Source organism: Parus major, chromosome 4 (genome assembly GCF_001522545.3).
Source record: "Parus major isolate Abel chromosome 4, Parus_major1.1, whole genome shotgun sequence".
Lineage (NCBI taxonomy): Eukaryota > Metazoa > Chordata > Aves > Passeriformes > Paridae > Parus > Parus major.
The window spans coordinates 2,177,275-2,190,178 of record NC_031771.1 but is presented as its reverse complement, the minus strand read 5'-3'; the positions used below and the strand labels follow the sequence as shown (position 1 = coordinate 2,190,178).

The 12,904-nt window shown below is 47.8% G+C and overlaps 2 protein-coding genes across 2 annotated transcripts; one reads left to right on the top strand and one right to left on the bottom strand.

Moving 5' to 3' along the window:
- Positions 1 to 1,611: 1,611 nt before the first annotated feature.
- On the bottom strand, positions 1,612 to 6,883 carry JCHAIN (joining chain of multimeric IgA and IgM). Its single transcript, XM_015623725.3, has 4 exons — positions 6,676 to 6,883; positions 3,882 to 4,017; positions 2,953 to 3,033; positions 1,612 to 2,745 (listed from the first exon to the last, which is right to left on the bottom strand). Exons 1-4 carry the CDS (start codon positions 6,737 to 6,739, stop codon positions 2,544 to 2,546), a joined length of 483 nt encoding a protein of 160 aa, XP_015479211.1. The 5' UTR covers positions 6,740 to 6,883; the 3' UTR covers positions 1,612 to 2,543.
- A 3,771-nt stretch (positions 6,884 to 10,654) lies between these two features.
- Positions 10,655 to 12,352, top strand: UTP3 (UTP3 small subunit processome component). Its single transcript, XM_015623710.3, has one exon. The coding sequence runs from the start codon at positions 10,739 to 10,741 to the stop codon at positions 12,287 to 12,289; it is 1,551 nt and encodes a 516-aa protein (XP_015479196.1). The 5' UTR covers positions 10,655 to 10,738; the 3' UTR covers positions 12,290 to 12,352.
- The last annotated feature ends 552 nt before the right edge of the window (positions 12,353 to 12,904 follow it).

The following is a 12,904-nucleotide window of genomic DNA, read 5'->3' as shown; positions in this document are numbered from 1 at the left end:
AAGAACTAAAAAAGGAGGAAAGCTGTTATTAAAGTTGCTATTAGGGCACTAAGATGTTTCTCTGCCCCGTGTTTTTGTATTTTTTCAATCAGTTGTGCGGTAGTTGGGGCTGCAGAGTTCATGGATGGGGTAGAATTGTACATGATGTCAGGTTGGGGCTTTGGAGATGGGCTGCTCTTGGCTTTCTTTCGTTTTTGTTGCAATCAACCCCAGCTTTTTATCCCATCAAGAGCTGTCAAGTTGGAGTTTTCACATTGTTTTGGAGGTTTTACTTGGACACATTTAATGTAATTGCCAGCAGTTCATTTAAACTCCATCTCAATTCCTGGCCCTTAATGGCTGTGGGGAATTTGTCTTCCTGGACTTAATACTTGTAATTTTGTAATTGAGAACAGGGTCAATGCTCTTTTCATTTAAAAACAAAAAAAAGTCTCTAAGTCCAACAGAAACAATTATTTTCAGATCATGACTCATAAATCACTTGCAGATTTGAGACACAGTGTGTTGCTCAAGGGAACAGAGGGATGTTCCTGTAATGGTTTGAGAAATGCACAGTCACTCGCAGCTCCAGGGGGAGAGGAGCAGTCCAGCTGGTGGTGCTGATGTCAGGTATTTGTGTGGAAGCAGAGGCTTTCAGCCTCACCTTTGCTTGCTGCGGCATTCCTTTGCTTGCAACACAAATGTTGCTTCCTCTGAGAGGAGGAATTGTTGCAAATCATTGTTAAAGGTTGAGCCCAGCACATCTGTGGTAGTAACTGAGTAGCAAAGGTTGGTTTGCAATGATAAACTGGCTTCCTAAAGGCTGCTTGAGTACCCACAAAATATTAACTGGGAATGAATACATTTTCCTGTCTTACGAGGATTAAAGTGGTGACAAGGGAAAAAACCCTAAGTTCTTCCTCTCAAGCTGTACTTCATACTGTGACCCACTAACTTGTAGCCTCACAACATTCTGAGACCATAGAACATCAGGATTATTGAAGATGAAAATGTTTTTGAGATGAATTTTGATGAGTTATACATGCCCACTGCAATATTTAGGCTGCCAAGAGGCTCTTGGCTCTTGATGTTTACTTGAATTGGTTTATTTTTGCCTGATGGAGGGGGTGAAATTATATTTATACAAGTTTGTTTTTCGTAATTCTGATGTAATAGCAGAATAATTTGTATCAGTCATTTTTATACCTTTGCTCTTCAAAATTTGGCCCTGCAATATTTTTTTTCTTTAGGACAGACACCTTGCACATGAAAGAATATCCCCCAGACCACCTTATGTAGGGGTGATGAAAACTTCTGATCTGTGGATTGCAATTTCAAGAGTTAATTTAGGTGATGTTTGGATTTTGAGATTCCCATCCTGCACTGCTTGGAAATCAAAGCAGCTCAGTGATGCAGAGCTGATCCTAAAATGATAAACCAGTTCAGCCTCAATCTGTCAGAGGTTCTGCAAGTGCATGCAAATGTTTCTATTCTGGTATTTTGGGGACCTTGCTTATAAATACAAGCAGTTATTTAGGGAGAGTTTGATTAATTGGGAAGGAGAAAAGAATATGATTATAGGTTTGGCTTCCTTTTATGCCTTTTTACAGAATTGGAATAGAACACACAGACTGATGCAGAAAGAAGTTTATTGAATGTTTCACTGACAAAACTACAATTGTGGGAATAGGTTTTTTGCTGTTTCATTACTCCAATTCTGAACCCTGAGCTAGGGTCCTGCTTCAGCAAATGATGTTGTGTTCATAGAATTTTTTTAGGTTTTAAATGCAAGGTGAGGAACAAGTAAAGAAAATTGAGCCAGTTAATTTTTTTGGTTTTTTCACCACTTGAACCAGGAGCAGGGGTGGAAGAAGGCAGCAGTATCAGTAAAGGAATGGGGAAAGTGAAATGCCCAGCATCTCCCAGAAGAGTTGAGTATTCCTGGCACAGTTTAGGGCTTGGCAACTTTGCAAAACACTTCATGGTAGCGGCATCTTTTGATCTTCTCTGAATCTGAGAGAACTGGAAGCCTGCAGATGTCTAAGGGCTAGAAGGGCCCCTCATCTTTTCTCTCAGCTATGGTTTTACAGCTCTCTTCTAAGGGCATAAATGCTGCTAATGCCATCAAAGGCCTTGTATGAAGGTTGTGCAGAGGCCACTTGAAATTGGTCAGGGGAGAGAAGGGCACAGACACTCCTGATGTCTGTGGCATTCTTGCTGGGGGGAGACACACAGGAGACTGGGGAGGAGGACAGCTTCCCCAGAGCTGTAAATCACTGTAGGTCCCTTGACTTCAGGGGAATGATGGCCTTCTATCTGCTGGGGATCTGGTCTGTACAGTCTGACACACAACATGGCATTGCAGGGACATGAGAAGGGAGATGGACAGCCAGGAGCTGCTCTTGAGAGATGGCACAAGTCTGAGGTTGGAGATGGGAAGAGACAAGCTGGGTTACTGGAGGAGCCGGTGTTTGGGGTGCTGCCATCCAGGTCCTGTGGTGCTCCACACACATTTTGGTTGGGAATGAGGATGCTCCAAGGCTCTGGCACAGCAGAGAGCCGAGCTACTCGGCCAAGCAGGAGGCTGGTGTCAGAGCTGCTGGAACCTGCTCCACCTTCCCGTGGAACAGGAGTGGCACGGGGGAGCTGTAGCACTGGTTCCTGTCGTAGGTGTAGCAGGTCTGTGGCTCCTCGCAGGCGTTGCCCTGCTGGGCCTGGTGGATTGCCCCACCCAGGTCAATTTCTACGGGATCACAATTTTTGCAGCTGGAAGAGATGGAAAACAGATCAAGTGTGAGGAGTTAGATGAGAAGATGCCCCTGGTGAATCCCTAATCTTTCTTGCTTATCTGCACATAGAGCCGGGAGAGTGCTATGCTTTCTAAGTGCTCCAGGGGAACATCTGGCCTTCTGTCTTTTAGAGCTGCTGTGGGTTAAACCCTGGAAAGTGAAGTTAGGAAATAAAACTACTTACAGTTCGCTCAAGCGGTAGACAAAAGTGGTCCTGAGTGGGGACAGGGGGTCAGAGATGTTCTCCCGAGCCTTCAGGGGGACTCTGCAAAGGTAGGAAGAGAGTCACTCTCAGGAAAACTGCTACATGAAACAGAGTCTGCTCTGTTGTGAGCAGTTCTAAACTCTCATCTTCTTCAGGTTATTTTCATTTTGACCCTTCTCTGAATCAAATCCCAGGGACAGATCTTGGTCCTCTGCACCCTCCAAGGCAACGACCCTCCCTGAGAGGACTGCAGTCATTGATGTAAGTGCTGCTTGCAAGATGACAGGGCTGAGTGTTAATTTTTGTTCAGCTCTGAGCTGGCAGATGCTTGAGGCTGATGGACAGGGATGTTTAATTAGTGGTTCTCCTGTTGTGAGCTCTCCAGCGCTCCTGCAGCTCTGGGCCTAAAGCTGGTCCTTGTTTCCCAGAGAGACACACACTTCTATTAGGTTTGTTTGAGTGGAGAGGACAGGACCAAGCCCTGCTCTCCAAGTGAACTCTGTCTCATGAGAGACAGTTTAGACATTAAATAATATTTTATCAGTTTAGGCATTAACTATTTGCCCAGGCTTTCTGTCTGGTCAGGAAGTCAATCCAGTGTCATGGGCCCAATCTGGTTTCAGGTTAGATCAACTCTAGACAGGTCAATATCTACTTCCCCTGCTTATTTTGTGAAGTTACTACTGGTCTGCCTAAAACATGGAGGTGCTTTTTCTCTCTGAAGGGGCAAACATCAGAGAGGCAGAAAAGCACTCAGCCAAGTGAAATACTCAGGGTACCACAGAAAGCTGCCCACGTGAAAAGCTGTTTGCTTCATCAGTGCTAGGACATAAAACAATGCAAAGAAAACTCATCTAACGCTGCATCCCCTGCTCACCATCTCTATGAAATGCTTGGCTGCCACTTACATGATGCGGATGTTTCTCTCCAGGACTTCTTCATCAGGATTTTCTTTGGAGGGGACAAACCTTGAGGTCACTGTTACACACTGACACTTATTATTGACCAGCACGTACTCCTCATCGATGGGGCTCACTGGATAACCTGCAAGCACAGGATAGGCAATCCCAGAACTGAGAACAAAATCCTTGAAAGCTGTTCTAGCAGATAGCCAGAGGATGAAAATGCCAGCAATGCACCCTCATGGCACCTGGATTGATTTAAGTTTACAGGTACAAATGAGTCTCTTAGCAAAGATGAGTTCAGCTGTCTTCCTCCTCAGCTCAGTGTGCTGCTCTGTGTAGGGGTGGTGGGACTGGGAAGGACAAGATGAGCAATCTGGACACTATGACTGGTGAGGGACAAACATGCAGGGATTGCTGGTAAAATGGGAAGCAAGTCCCAGCCACAGCTGGTGGCTGAAGTGCTCTTTTACTAGGAGTTGGTTATGCAATTCCTCTGTCATGCACCAAGACTTGTCCAGCAGTCCAAACCCCAGGTTGGATCCAATCTCTAAATAAATGTCTCTGACCTTGCCAATATGGCACAGGCATTGGTTTTCCTTGAGTGCCATCTTGTCCTTCAGGTTCCTGGGGGAACAGCTGCCAAAAAGCACAGGAGGACCCAGCAAGAGGCAGCCCCCTGACGTGGCAGGGAAAGGCAGGTGGCCCTGATGGTGGTTGTGGTTTGCAGGGAAAACGCCAGTCCTGATTTACCTCTCCAAACTGCTGTTTCTAGCATGCTACTTGATATGAAACTCAGTCAAAGCAGGCTAAAACATGCCAGGTGTCACTCAGAAACTTGTGGGATGTTTCTGATGTTGCACAATGCTGCCTGACTGCAAGTAGATGGATTTGAAAGTTTGTTCTTTGCTGCTGTGTTTTCCCCAACCCTCAGGTCTCTTCACCCATAACAAACCAGCCTTGCTTTTATGTGTTGTTTTTACATCCCTCTGTGTTATTAAATGCTGCTGAAATCAAGTTCACAGCCATCACTTTGCAGCATCATTTTTGCTACAGAACCTTCAGCCTGCTTAGAAGTGCCAGACCCAGTGATTTTGTTATATGGGGACAAATTGTGCTCACGTGGATCTCACTTCTGGGGACCTGCCTGCTCTGATTGTCCCTTGGGTAAATCATAGAGGGGAAGAAGAAACAGGCTGAAAAAAGCTGGGTTAATCATGTCTATAAAGGATTTTGGAGTTACTTGGACTTGAAAGCTTTGGTCCTTCCTTTCCCTATAATATCCTGTTCTCATCTTCTTCCAATTCCAGGTTTTCTGAGATTGTTCCAGGCACAGTAACTGTGAGAAGGGTACCAATACTGTGTAAAATGGTGCCTCTGTGACCCTAGAGTTGACCTGCCTGTTACAAGTGCTGTTTCTGTGGCCTTTGGCAGCAGTATACCTGCTGGATAAGATTCTCTATGGAGTTCCTAGCTTGGGAAGGAAATCTCTTTCCTAGCCTGTTCTCCAAGCTTCTTCTCTGCCAACTCATCGTTCTGTATGAGCTCTTCCCTCTGATGCAGCAGCCTCCCAGAAAAGCTTCTCTAGTCCCTGGCTCCTTGTCTTGGCTCTGTTTTGGCTCAAGGGAACTCTCTGGCTTTTTGTCCATCACACAGCTCTTGCTCTGCCGTCTGTGCTGCGTTCCACATAATGTTGTGTGCAGCTCTTTCCAAACCCTTCATCCAAAGCCAATGTTCAAGTCAGATCCTATTGGCTTTCGGGTTGTCCCAAAACCTCTCAGAGCAGGCTTTAATTCTAAAATTAGATTAACACAATCTTATGCCTATGCAGGTTTTTCTGACTGCTCTAAAAATACTGCCCTGATTTAATTCCTTGTGTTATGCTCTTGGCTTATGTGTTAAAGTTACTGGTGCTCCATCATTTTTTCATTTAAGATTACAATGCTAAAAAAAAGCTATTTTATCTGCAGTATCTCCACGTGTCACCCAGTGAAGTCCCCTTGGGGACAAGGTGTTTAAATGCAAAATTTTACTAATGCTGTTCTAAATATCCAAAATTTCCTGGAGCCTGAGTTTCTGGATTAAGCTATTCCCTACTTCCTCAATACTTGTGGCTGTGTTTTGGACACAATTTCTCATCTTCCAGTATTGCATTGTCCTTTGATACACTGTGAAGCCCAACAGAATTGCCTGGGGTAGGCAATAAGATGCCCTCCCCGAAAAGCTACAGCAACCATTGGGATGGTTATCCCAGAGCACGGATTCCATCCTGCAGTGCAGATCCACCATGTGCAGCAGCATGGATTCAGACTGTCTAGAGACCCAACACCCACACTAAGAAGTGTGCTGGCAGGACAGGCTGAGCTCAGCTGAAATCAAGAGTTTCCAAGAAATTCAGCGGAGTTAGATGATAAGCTACAGTTTAATCAGAATAAATTGGCTGTAGCTGTATGGCAGGATTAGCAGGAAGATTTTGGAAGCCTTTAGATCTAGCAGGTAAGATCCCTAGGAGTGCAGGAAAACAAGCACACACATTTGCAGTTTATTGCTTCAGAAACCTGATAAGAAATGGCTAATTATCAAGTCTTAAATTTGGAGCTAGTCATCACTTTATCCTCCAGGCAGCAATTAAAAGCACACTGCTCTGATGCAGAAACACCCTGAGGTGTCCAAGCACCACTGAAGCATGGCTGCCTGAGCAGGCTTTGAGGTTTGACCTCTGACTGTTAGAATAACTCAGGGTAAATTACACAGAACCTGCCATTGATGTCTACATCCCAGTTTTCCATCTCTCACCTACCTGCCACGAGGACAATCCCCAAGGAGACGGCCAAGGCAGCAGCCAGCGACAAAGAGCTCTTCATCTTGCCTTCCCTTCTTTTGAAGAATGTGAGTGGAGAGCCTGACTCTGCCTATAAGGGCATGTGCAAATTGGTTTCCTAAAATAAACAGCCCAGCCAACACTGGAAAATGTGGCTGGGGACTGAAACCAGGTGTGTTACTGCACCAAAGACCTCGGGCTTTCAGAGGGGAAGGGAGCAGGGGGTTGCCTTTTTACTGTGCTTTTTTTCTGCTCTTCACCGACAGGCAACAGAGCTGCTGAGCACAAGGATGTGCAAAACCACCTCAGCCCTGATGGGACATCTTGCCATCAGGGCTGGTGGAAGGTAACAAAGTCCAAGGGCCACAGCTCTGGCTTCTAGTTTTGATAAATCAGACTTAAAAATCCGTTGAGTCCTATGAAAAAAAAACCATTTCAGGCTTCAAAATGAAAATCCTGTTTGCAGCAGCTGTGTGCAAACCTGAATTAAGGGCTGGACCTGCCCCCAGAGAGCCTGCAGTCAAAGCAGGAAAGGTGACAGGGCAGGGGTGAAAGAGGTACAGCCACTGCAACTCTCTACTGCACCAAGGAGTTCATCTTCTTGTGAATGGAAAAGGGACTCCATGGGATTTGCCCTTTACGAGAGGTCCTGAGTCAGGTGCCAGGAAAACCCTGGGGTATTGGGCATGCAGACTTCTCCTGAAGGAGGGTGGTACTGGAGAGGGCCTGGGATATTGTTATTTTTTCTTTGTCCCAGATTTGGGATCATTTGTGTGAGGAGCAAATGCAGCCTATAATGGCCAGAGCTGTCTCTGTAGCATCTGCACGTGTCTTGTGCAGAACAAACCACTTTATAAGGGAAGCCCAAGCTTAGCAAGGACTTGGTTGCTCTTGCCAAGCTTTTTCAAGAGGCTGAATTCTTTTGGCAATGCTGCCAAGCATCCTGGTTCCTGTCACCTTGCAGGATGTCTCCCTTTTTTCCAGACTCTGCTGACTGGGTCCCTAAGCCTAACCCCAAGCCCCTGGTTGTGTGCCCTGAGCTTTTTCCCCAGCCTGGCAGCTGCATGATGCAACGAGCTTTCAGGTTACATCAGCAGTGCTCATGTGCAGGGGGAGCATGGGACTTGGGGGAGATGGGTCACAGCCAACTCCTTGTAGAGCATTGGGTTCTTCCACAGTTCTTTACAAACCTTCTGTTCTCATTAGGGATCTGTCTCTAGCAGAGAAAAAATGTGGGGTTGTTTCCTTTCCCCATCCCAGAAAGCGTTGTTAACAGTTTTAGGCAGCGCTCTCTCTGAGACACAGGGGCAGGACGATCCCTGTGCCCCATTTTTGGCAGGAGGTAAAAAATAAACCTGCCTCGCCAGTACCAGTAGGGATGTCTGTCCCAAGTGCTGCTTGTTTTGGTCACCCCTTTTTGTAATAGCTTTTCTAGGATTATACAAGAAGGACAGAGTTCAAGGTAGGATAGAGAACATGCAAGGGAGGCTGGCTCCGATCTGTTTTGCCTAGGTGCACTGACAAAAACATGGCACTGGGAACATGCAAGGAGAGTATTTTCAAATGCCAAGGCAGAGACTGAGCTGAATTATATCTGTGTCTTTCTGTTCACTTGGGTGGTTTTCCCTGGCTGCTGGTGCTCAGTGCATCTGGATTTCGGTTGCTAAATCTACACATGTGTGTACAGTCCCTTGGTCTGGATATGATGACACAAGAGCTATTTTCAGTCCCTTCAGCCACCTGCATGTCTCTTGGGGTTTCTAGCTCTCAAGAGGAAGGTTTGGACTGTTATTTTGATGGATTACCCCCGTTTTAGTGGCTGACTTGTGGAATTTTATCTGGGTGAGCAGATGTTTGGCAATGGGCTGTGTGGGGAGCTGGACTCCCAACCTCCCTGCAGGGCAGAGGCTAGAGATGGAATGATTGAGAGCTGGAAAAGAAATGGGAACCAGCCCTGTGGTTTCCATCTCTGTTTGCATGTCCTGTGCTTCCAGCTGGCCTTGGACATGCTGAACTAGCATTTTCCAGGTAAAAAACTAAGTGAAATGAGGCAAAATTTTTGTTGCTGTGCTGGGTGAGTTGGACAGCACCAAGACACAGGGCCTCTCCACCTAACACACCATCCACGAGCAGTCTGCCCTGTGCTTCTCTTTGCTCCTCCTTTCTCACTTGGGAGCCAAGGGAATGGTGCATCTAAACAGACCAGCAGCAGTCCCTGATTGTTGTCTTGCAGTGATTCCACAATGCTTACAGCAAACTGGTTTGGCATGAGCAGCTCCGATTGACTGGATCAACTAACTCATGCTGGAGATGATCTGCAGCTTCCCCAGAAGTGGCTGATGTTTTCACCAAGTCCTGGAGAAGGTTTGAATAGACATAGGTTGTTTCCTGTTCTTGGAAATCAACTTTGGGTGGGGAGACATGTCAATTCCACTTAAATCCAAATTTTTGAAAGGCCAGACTTAAAAAAAAAAATAGGACATTTAAGATGTCAAGTTCAGGGACATGAGAAAGGCCTGGGTTTCTCTAAGTCACAGCTGCAAAAGTTACCTGGAATTTTAACCTGGCACTTGGCTGCTGATGTCTCTGCAGGGATTCACACAGAAAGCCAGCAGGACTGAGCAGGTGACAAGGCTGCTCCTTGTCCCCAAGGACAGTTGTACTTAGTGGCCAAGTATCAAGTGAGGATTTCCACCGAGGTACAGCCAACAAATGTAATGGATGCTGTGTGTCTCCAGTTATTGTCTCCTGAGTTACTGCTGCTCTTTATTCCACAGGCCTGTATCCAGGGAGGTGATAGCTGAAAACTGGCAGGGATGGATTTGGAAAAGTGGTCTGAGGCAAAAACTGTCTTTGTGCAACAAAGTTTTGACCCAGAGGTGACCAGGTGAAGAGGCTGAGTGTGTCACCAAGTCAAAACTGAGACCTGCTTGCCATCAGATTGATCAGAATCCAAATGAATCACCCAAAAGTGAGTAAAGCTATGCACCTCACACTGTTTCAGCTAATTTGAATACCTGCTTGACCTGGTTTTTTTTCGACAAAAAGGTGGTCAAGAGCATTTATAAATTTGCCTGCACCTGTTCTGTGGTGAGAAAAAAGCCCCTGTACTTGTATGCAGAACTGCTCTTGCCAAGACGTCTGCATGCCTAATTTATCAGGCTCTGGGTTTCTGAGCCTGGAGTACACTAATTCTTGTGTCTAATTACTCCGTTCGTGTGGCAGGGCTGCCTGCAGCTCATAAAAGCAGACTGCTTCCCTGTGGCTCGGCATTAATGTCATTTTCCCTTGGGAAGGTTGGGAGCTGGGCTGGTGCTCTGTCATGGCTGACAGACAAACAAAAACACAGGCTAACGATGCAGAGGCGAGTTAAGTACAAACCGAGTTAAAAGCCCTCCTAGTGAGGGGTGTCCGGGTGTTGAAAAAGCCGAGTTGTTCCTTTTCTGGGACGCACGGATCCCTTGGCACAAGGGGACAGACTGAAGGAGTGCAGAGGTGATGAAGCAGCAGCTGCCGAGCTGTGCAGCATGAAGCTGCCCCGCAGCCTCAGGAAAGGGCCTGGCTCTTGCCGGGAGTTATATCCCTGTAAAACTGCGATTCGGTGATGGGGAAGGCTCGGGAGAGTTCAAGTCTTAACCTCGGAGGTTTGCAAATACTTGTGCTTCTCTCCGAGTTTGATCTGGTCGTGGGGAACTGAGTAGCACGTTTTGGTTACAAGGGCACGGGTGTCGGGGCTTTCCATGTTTTTCTCCTCGTTGCTGTAAGATGACCGGGAAGACAGCAGCTGTACCGGCTGAACTTCTAGAGGAAGAAAAAAACCCGAGGAGGAAACAAAAGGCTTTTGGTTTGTTTTTTTCCACGTGCCATCACCGCCCTCCCAAAGCAGGCACGGCAGAAACGCCTCCTCCTGCGGGCTGCCCGGGCACTCCCCCTCTCCCGGGGGCGTGAACACTCCCGGGCCCTGGAACAGGAAGGGCTCGGCAGCGAGCGGAAGGGACCCGGCGGAAGGGGAAGCTCGGCGGTGGCAGTGCCGGTGGGAGCCATGCGGACCCGGCGCGGCACCGTCCTGCGGCCGCGGGCCGAGCCCGCCGAGGAGCCCGCCGAGCTGCCCGGGGGCAGCGCCGGCCCCGAGGAACTGGCGGACGATGTGGAGCGATTCCACGAGGAGCAGTTCCAGGCCGTGATGGCCGCCCTGGACAGCGGCGACGAGGCCGGGGACAGCGAGGAGGAGGAGGAGGAGGAGGTACTGGGGCTGCAGCTGTCCGAGGAGAGCGAGGCGGAGGAGGATGAGGAGGATGAAGAGGAGGAGATGCAGGATCGAAATCCCTTTGTGGAGTACAGCGCAGAGGAGGATGAGGATGGAGAAGATGAGGAAGGTGAGGAAGATGAAGATGAAAATGAGCTTGAGGATGAAGAGGGGGACCTGTCCATGGAAAGCGACTTGGAGGAGCGCCATCCAGAAGCCAAGCTCCCCGATGAGCTCTCGTGGGGCCAGCGCAAGCAGCTCTACTATGACACGGACTATGGGACTGATGCCCAGGCCAAGGGCAAGCGGAGCCAGCAAGAAATCGATGCTGAGGAGGAGGAAGAGGAGCAGGAGGCTCAGGTCATCCAGAGGCGGTTGGTGCGGGATTTGGGGGAGGATGATTATGGTCTGGATATGATCCAGGGCTATCTGGCAGAGCAGCGGAAAATCCACGATAGCAAGGGGCAGAAAATTGAAAAGGATCTGCAGGCCCTTTCCAAGAAGGAGCAGCTGAAGCTGCTGAAGCAGGAGTCCCCAGAACTCCTGCAGCTGATGGAGGACTTTGAGGTGAAGCTCATGGAGATCAAGGATGAGTTGTACCCGCTACTGCTGATGGTCAGAGACGGCACTATCCCCCAGGGGAAGGGCAGTCGCTATTTGCAGACCAAGTATCACCTGTACCTGAACTACTGTGCCAATATCAGCTTCTATCTGGTTTTGAAGTCCAAGAGGATGCCGGTTCATAGTCACCCGGTCATTGAACGGCTGGTGGCGTACAGAAATCTCATCAACGACCTCGCCGTTATAGACCAAAGGCTTTCCCCACAGCTCCGTATGCTTCTGAGGAACTATTATGACAAGAAGGAACAGAAGCAACGGAAGGAAAAGAAGTTTTCAGTGTTTCTCACCATGGATGGCAACAGAAGCAAACCAAAACGTGCCTCTGCACCTGTTAATGGCCAAGCTGCTGCTGCTGCTTCATCGTCGGACGAGTCGGAGCTGGATGAGGAGGCTGCCCTGAAATACTACAAGATGATGGAGGAGAAGCTGGCACTCAAGAGGAAGAGACGTGGAGACAAAGACGCGCTTGAAGAAGCAGCAGTGTCGGAAGGAGAGGATCCCAGTAAAAAGAGAGGGGTGACCTATCAGATGATCAAGAACAAAGGGCTCACGCCCAAAAGGAGGAAGATCGATCGCAACCCCCGGGTCAAGCATCGGGAGAAGTTCCGGCGAGCCAAAATCCGCCGCAAGGGTCAGGTCCGCGAAGTCCGGAGGGAGCTGCACAGATATGCCGGGGAACTGTCTGGCATTCGGGCCGGGGTTAAGAAGAGCAGGAAGCTGAAGTGATAGTTCTATTTTTGTAAGAGCTGCGAGGAGCAGTACTGAGTCCAATAAAAATTTTATACGTCATGTTGTGGGGTTTATTCTTCAGGAAAGTGGAGGTGGGGTGGTATTTGGTTTTTCTTTTTCAGAGGGTTCTTTCTAGAAGGTGCTGTCTCTGAGTGGCACAGGGCCCCTTTGCACACCTCACACATATATGAGGGTATTTTGCTCTGTTGTGATGCTGTTGTGTTTCCCTGAACAGGAAGCCTCCAGAGATTGTGAGGAATGTATCAGCAAAGGGAATTAAATGGGTTGTGTGGGACTGATGGGGAGATGGGATTGGATGGATGGACCTCTCGAGGGTGGCTTGAGAAAGGTTCAGCAGCAGTCACTTGCCTGCTCTGTTTTGCTGTCTTGTCCTGGTCCATCCTGTTCTTGTGTTGAGCTGCAGAGACCTGGTTCATTAATAGTAGTTAATTTTTGTTCTGATTAATACCTTTGTTAGCTCTTAAATGTTGTTTAAGATACATAAATACCTTAAACTACTTTTAAATTACTTAATCCCATGTGGTCTGAAATACTGTTTCCCTTCCTGAATTCAGCGAAGCAAAGCAAGGACTTGTCTGGATTTTATAACCA

What these genes read in the sequence shown, in the direction of transcription:
- UTP3 (XM_015623710.3), top strand. Translation starts at nt 10,739, where the DNA reads ATGCGGACCCGGCGCGGCACCGTCCTGCGGCCGCGGGCCGAGCCCGCC.
- JCHAIN (XM_015623725.3), bottom strand. Translation starts at nt 6,739, where the DNA reads ATGAAGAGCTCTTTGTCGCTGGCTGCTGCCTTGGCCGTCTCCTTGGGG. An exon ending in GGGGATTGTCCTCGTGGCAG is followed by an intron (nt 4,018 to 6,675) that starts GTAGGTGAGAGA and finishes CTGTGCTTGCAG; the next exon opens with GTTATCCAGTGAGCCCCATC. An exon ending in GAGAGAAACATCCGCATCAT is followed by an intron (nt 3,034 to 3,881) that starts GTAAGTGGCAGC and finishes CTACCTTTGCAG; the next exon opens with AGTCCCCCTGAAGGCTCGGG.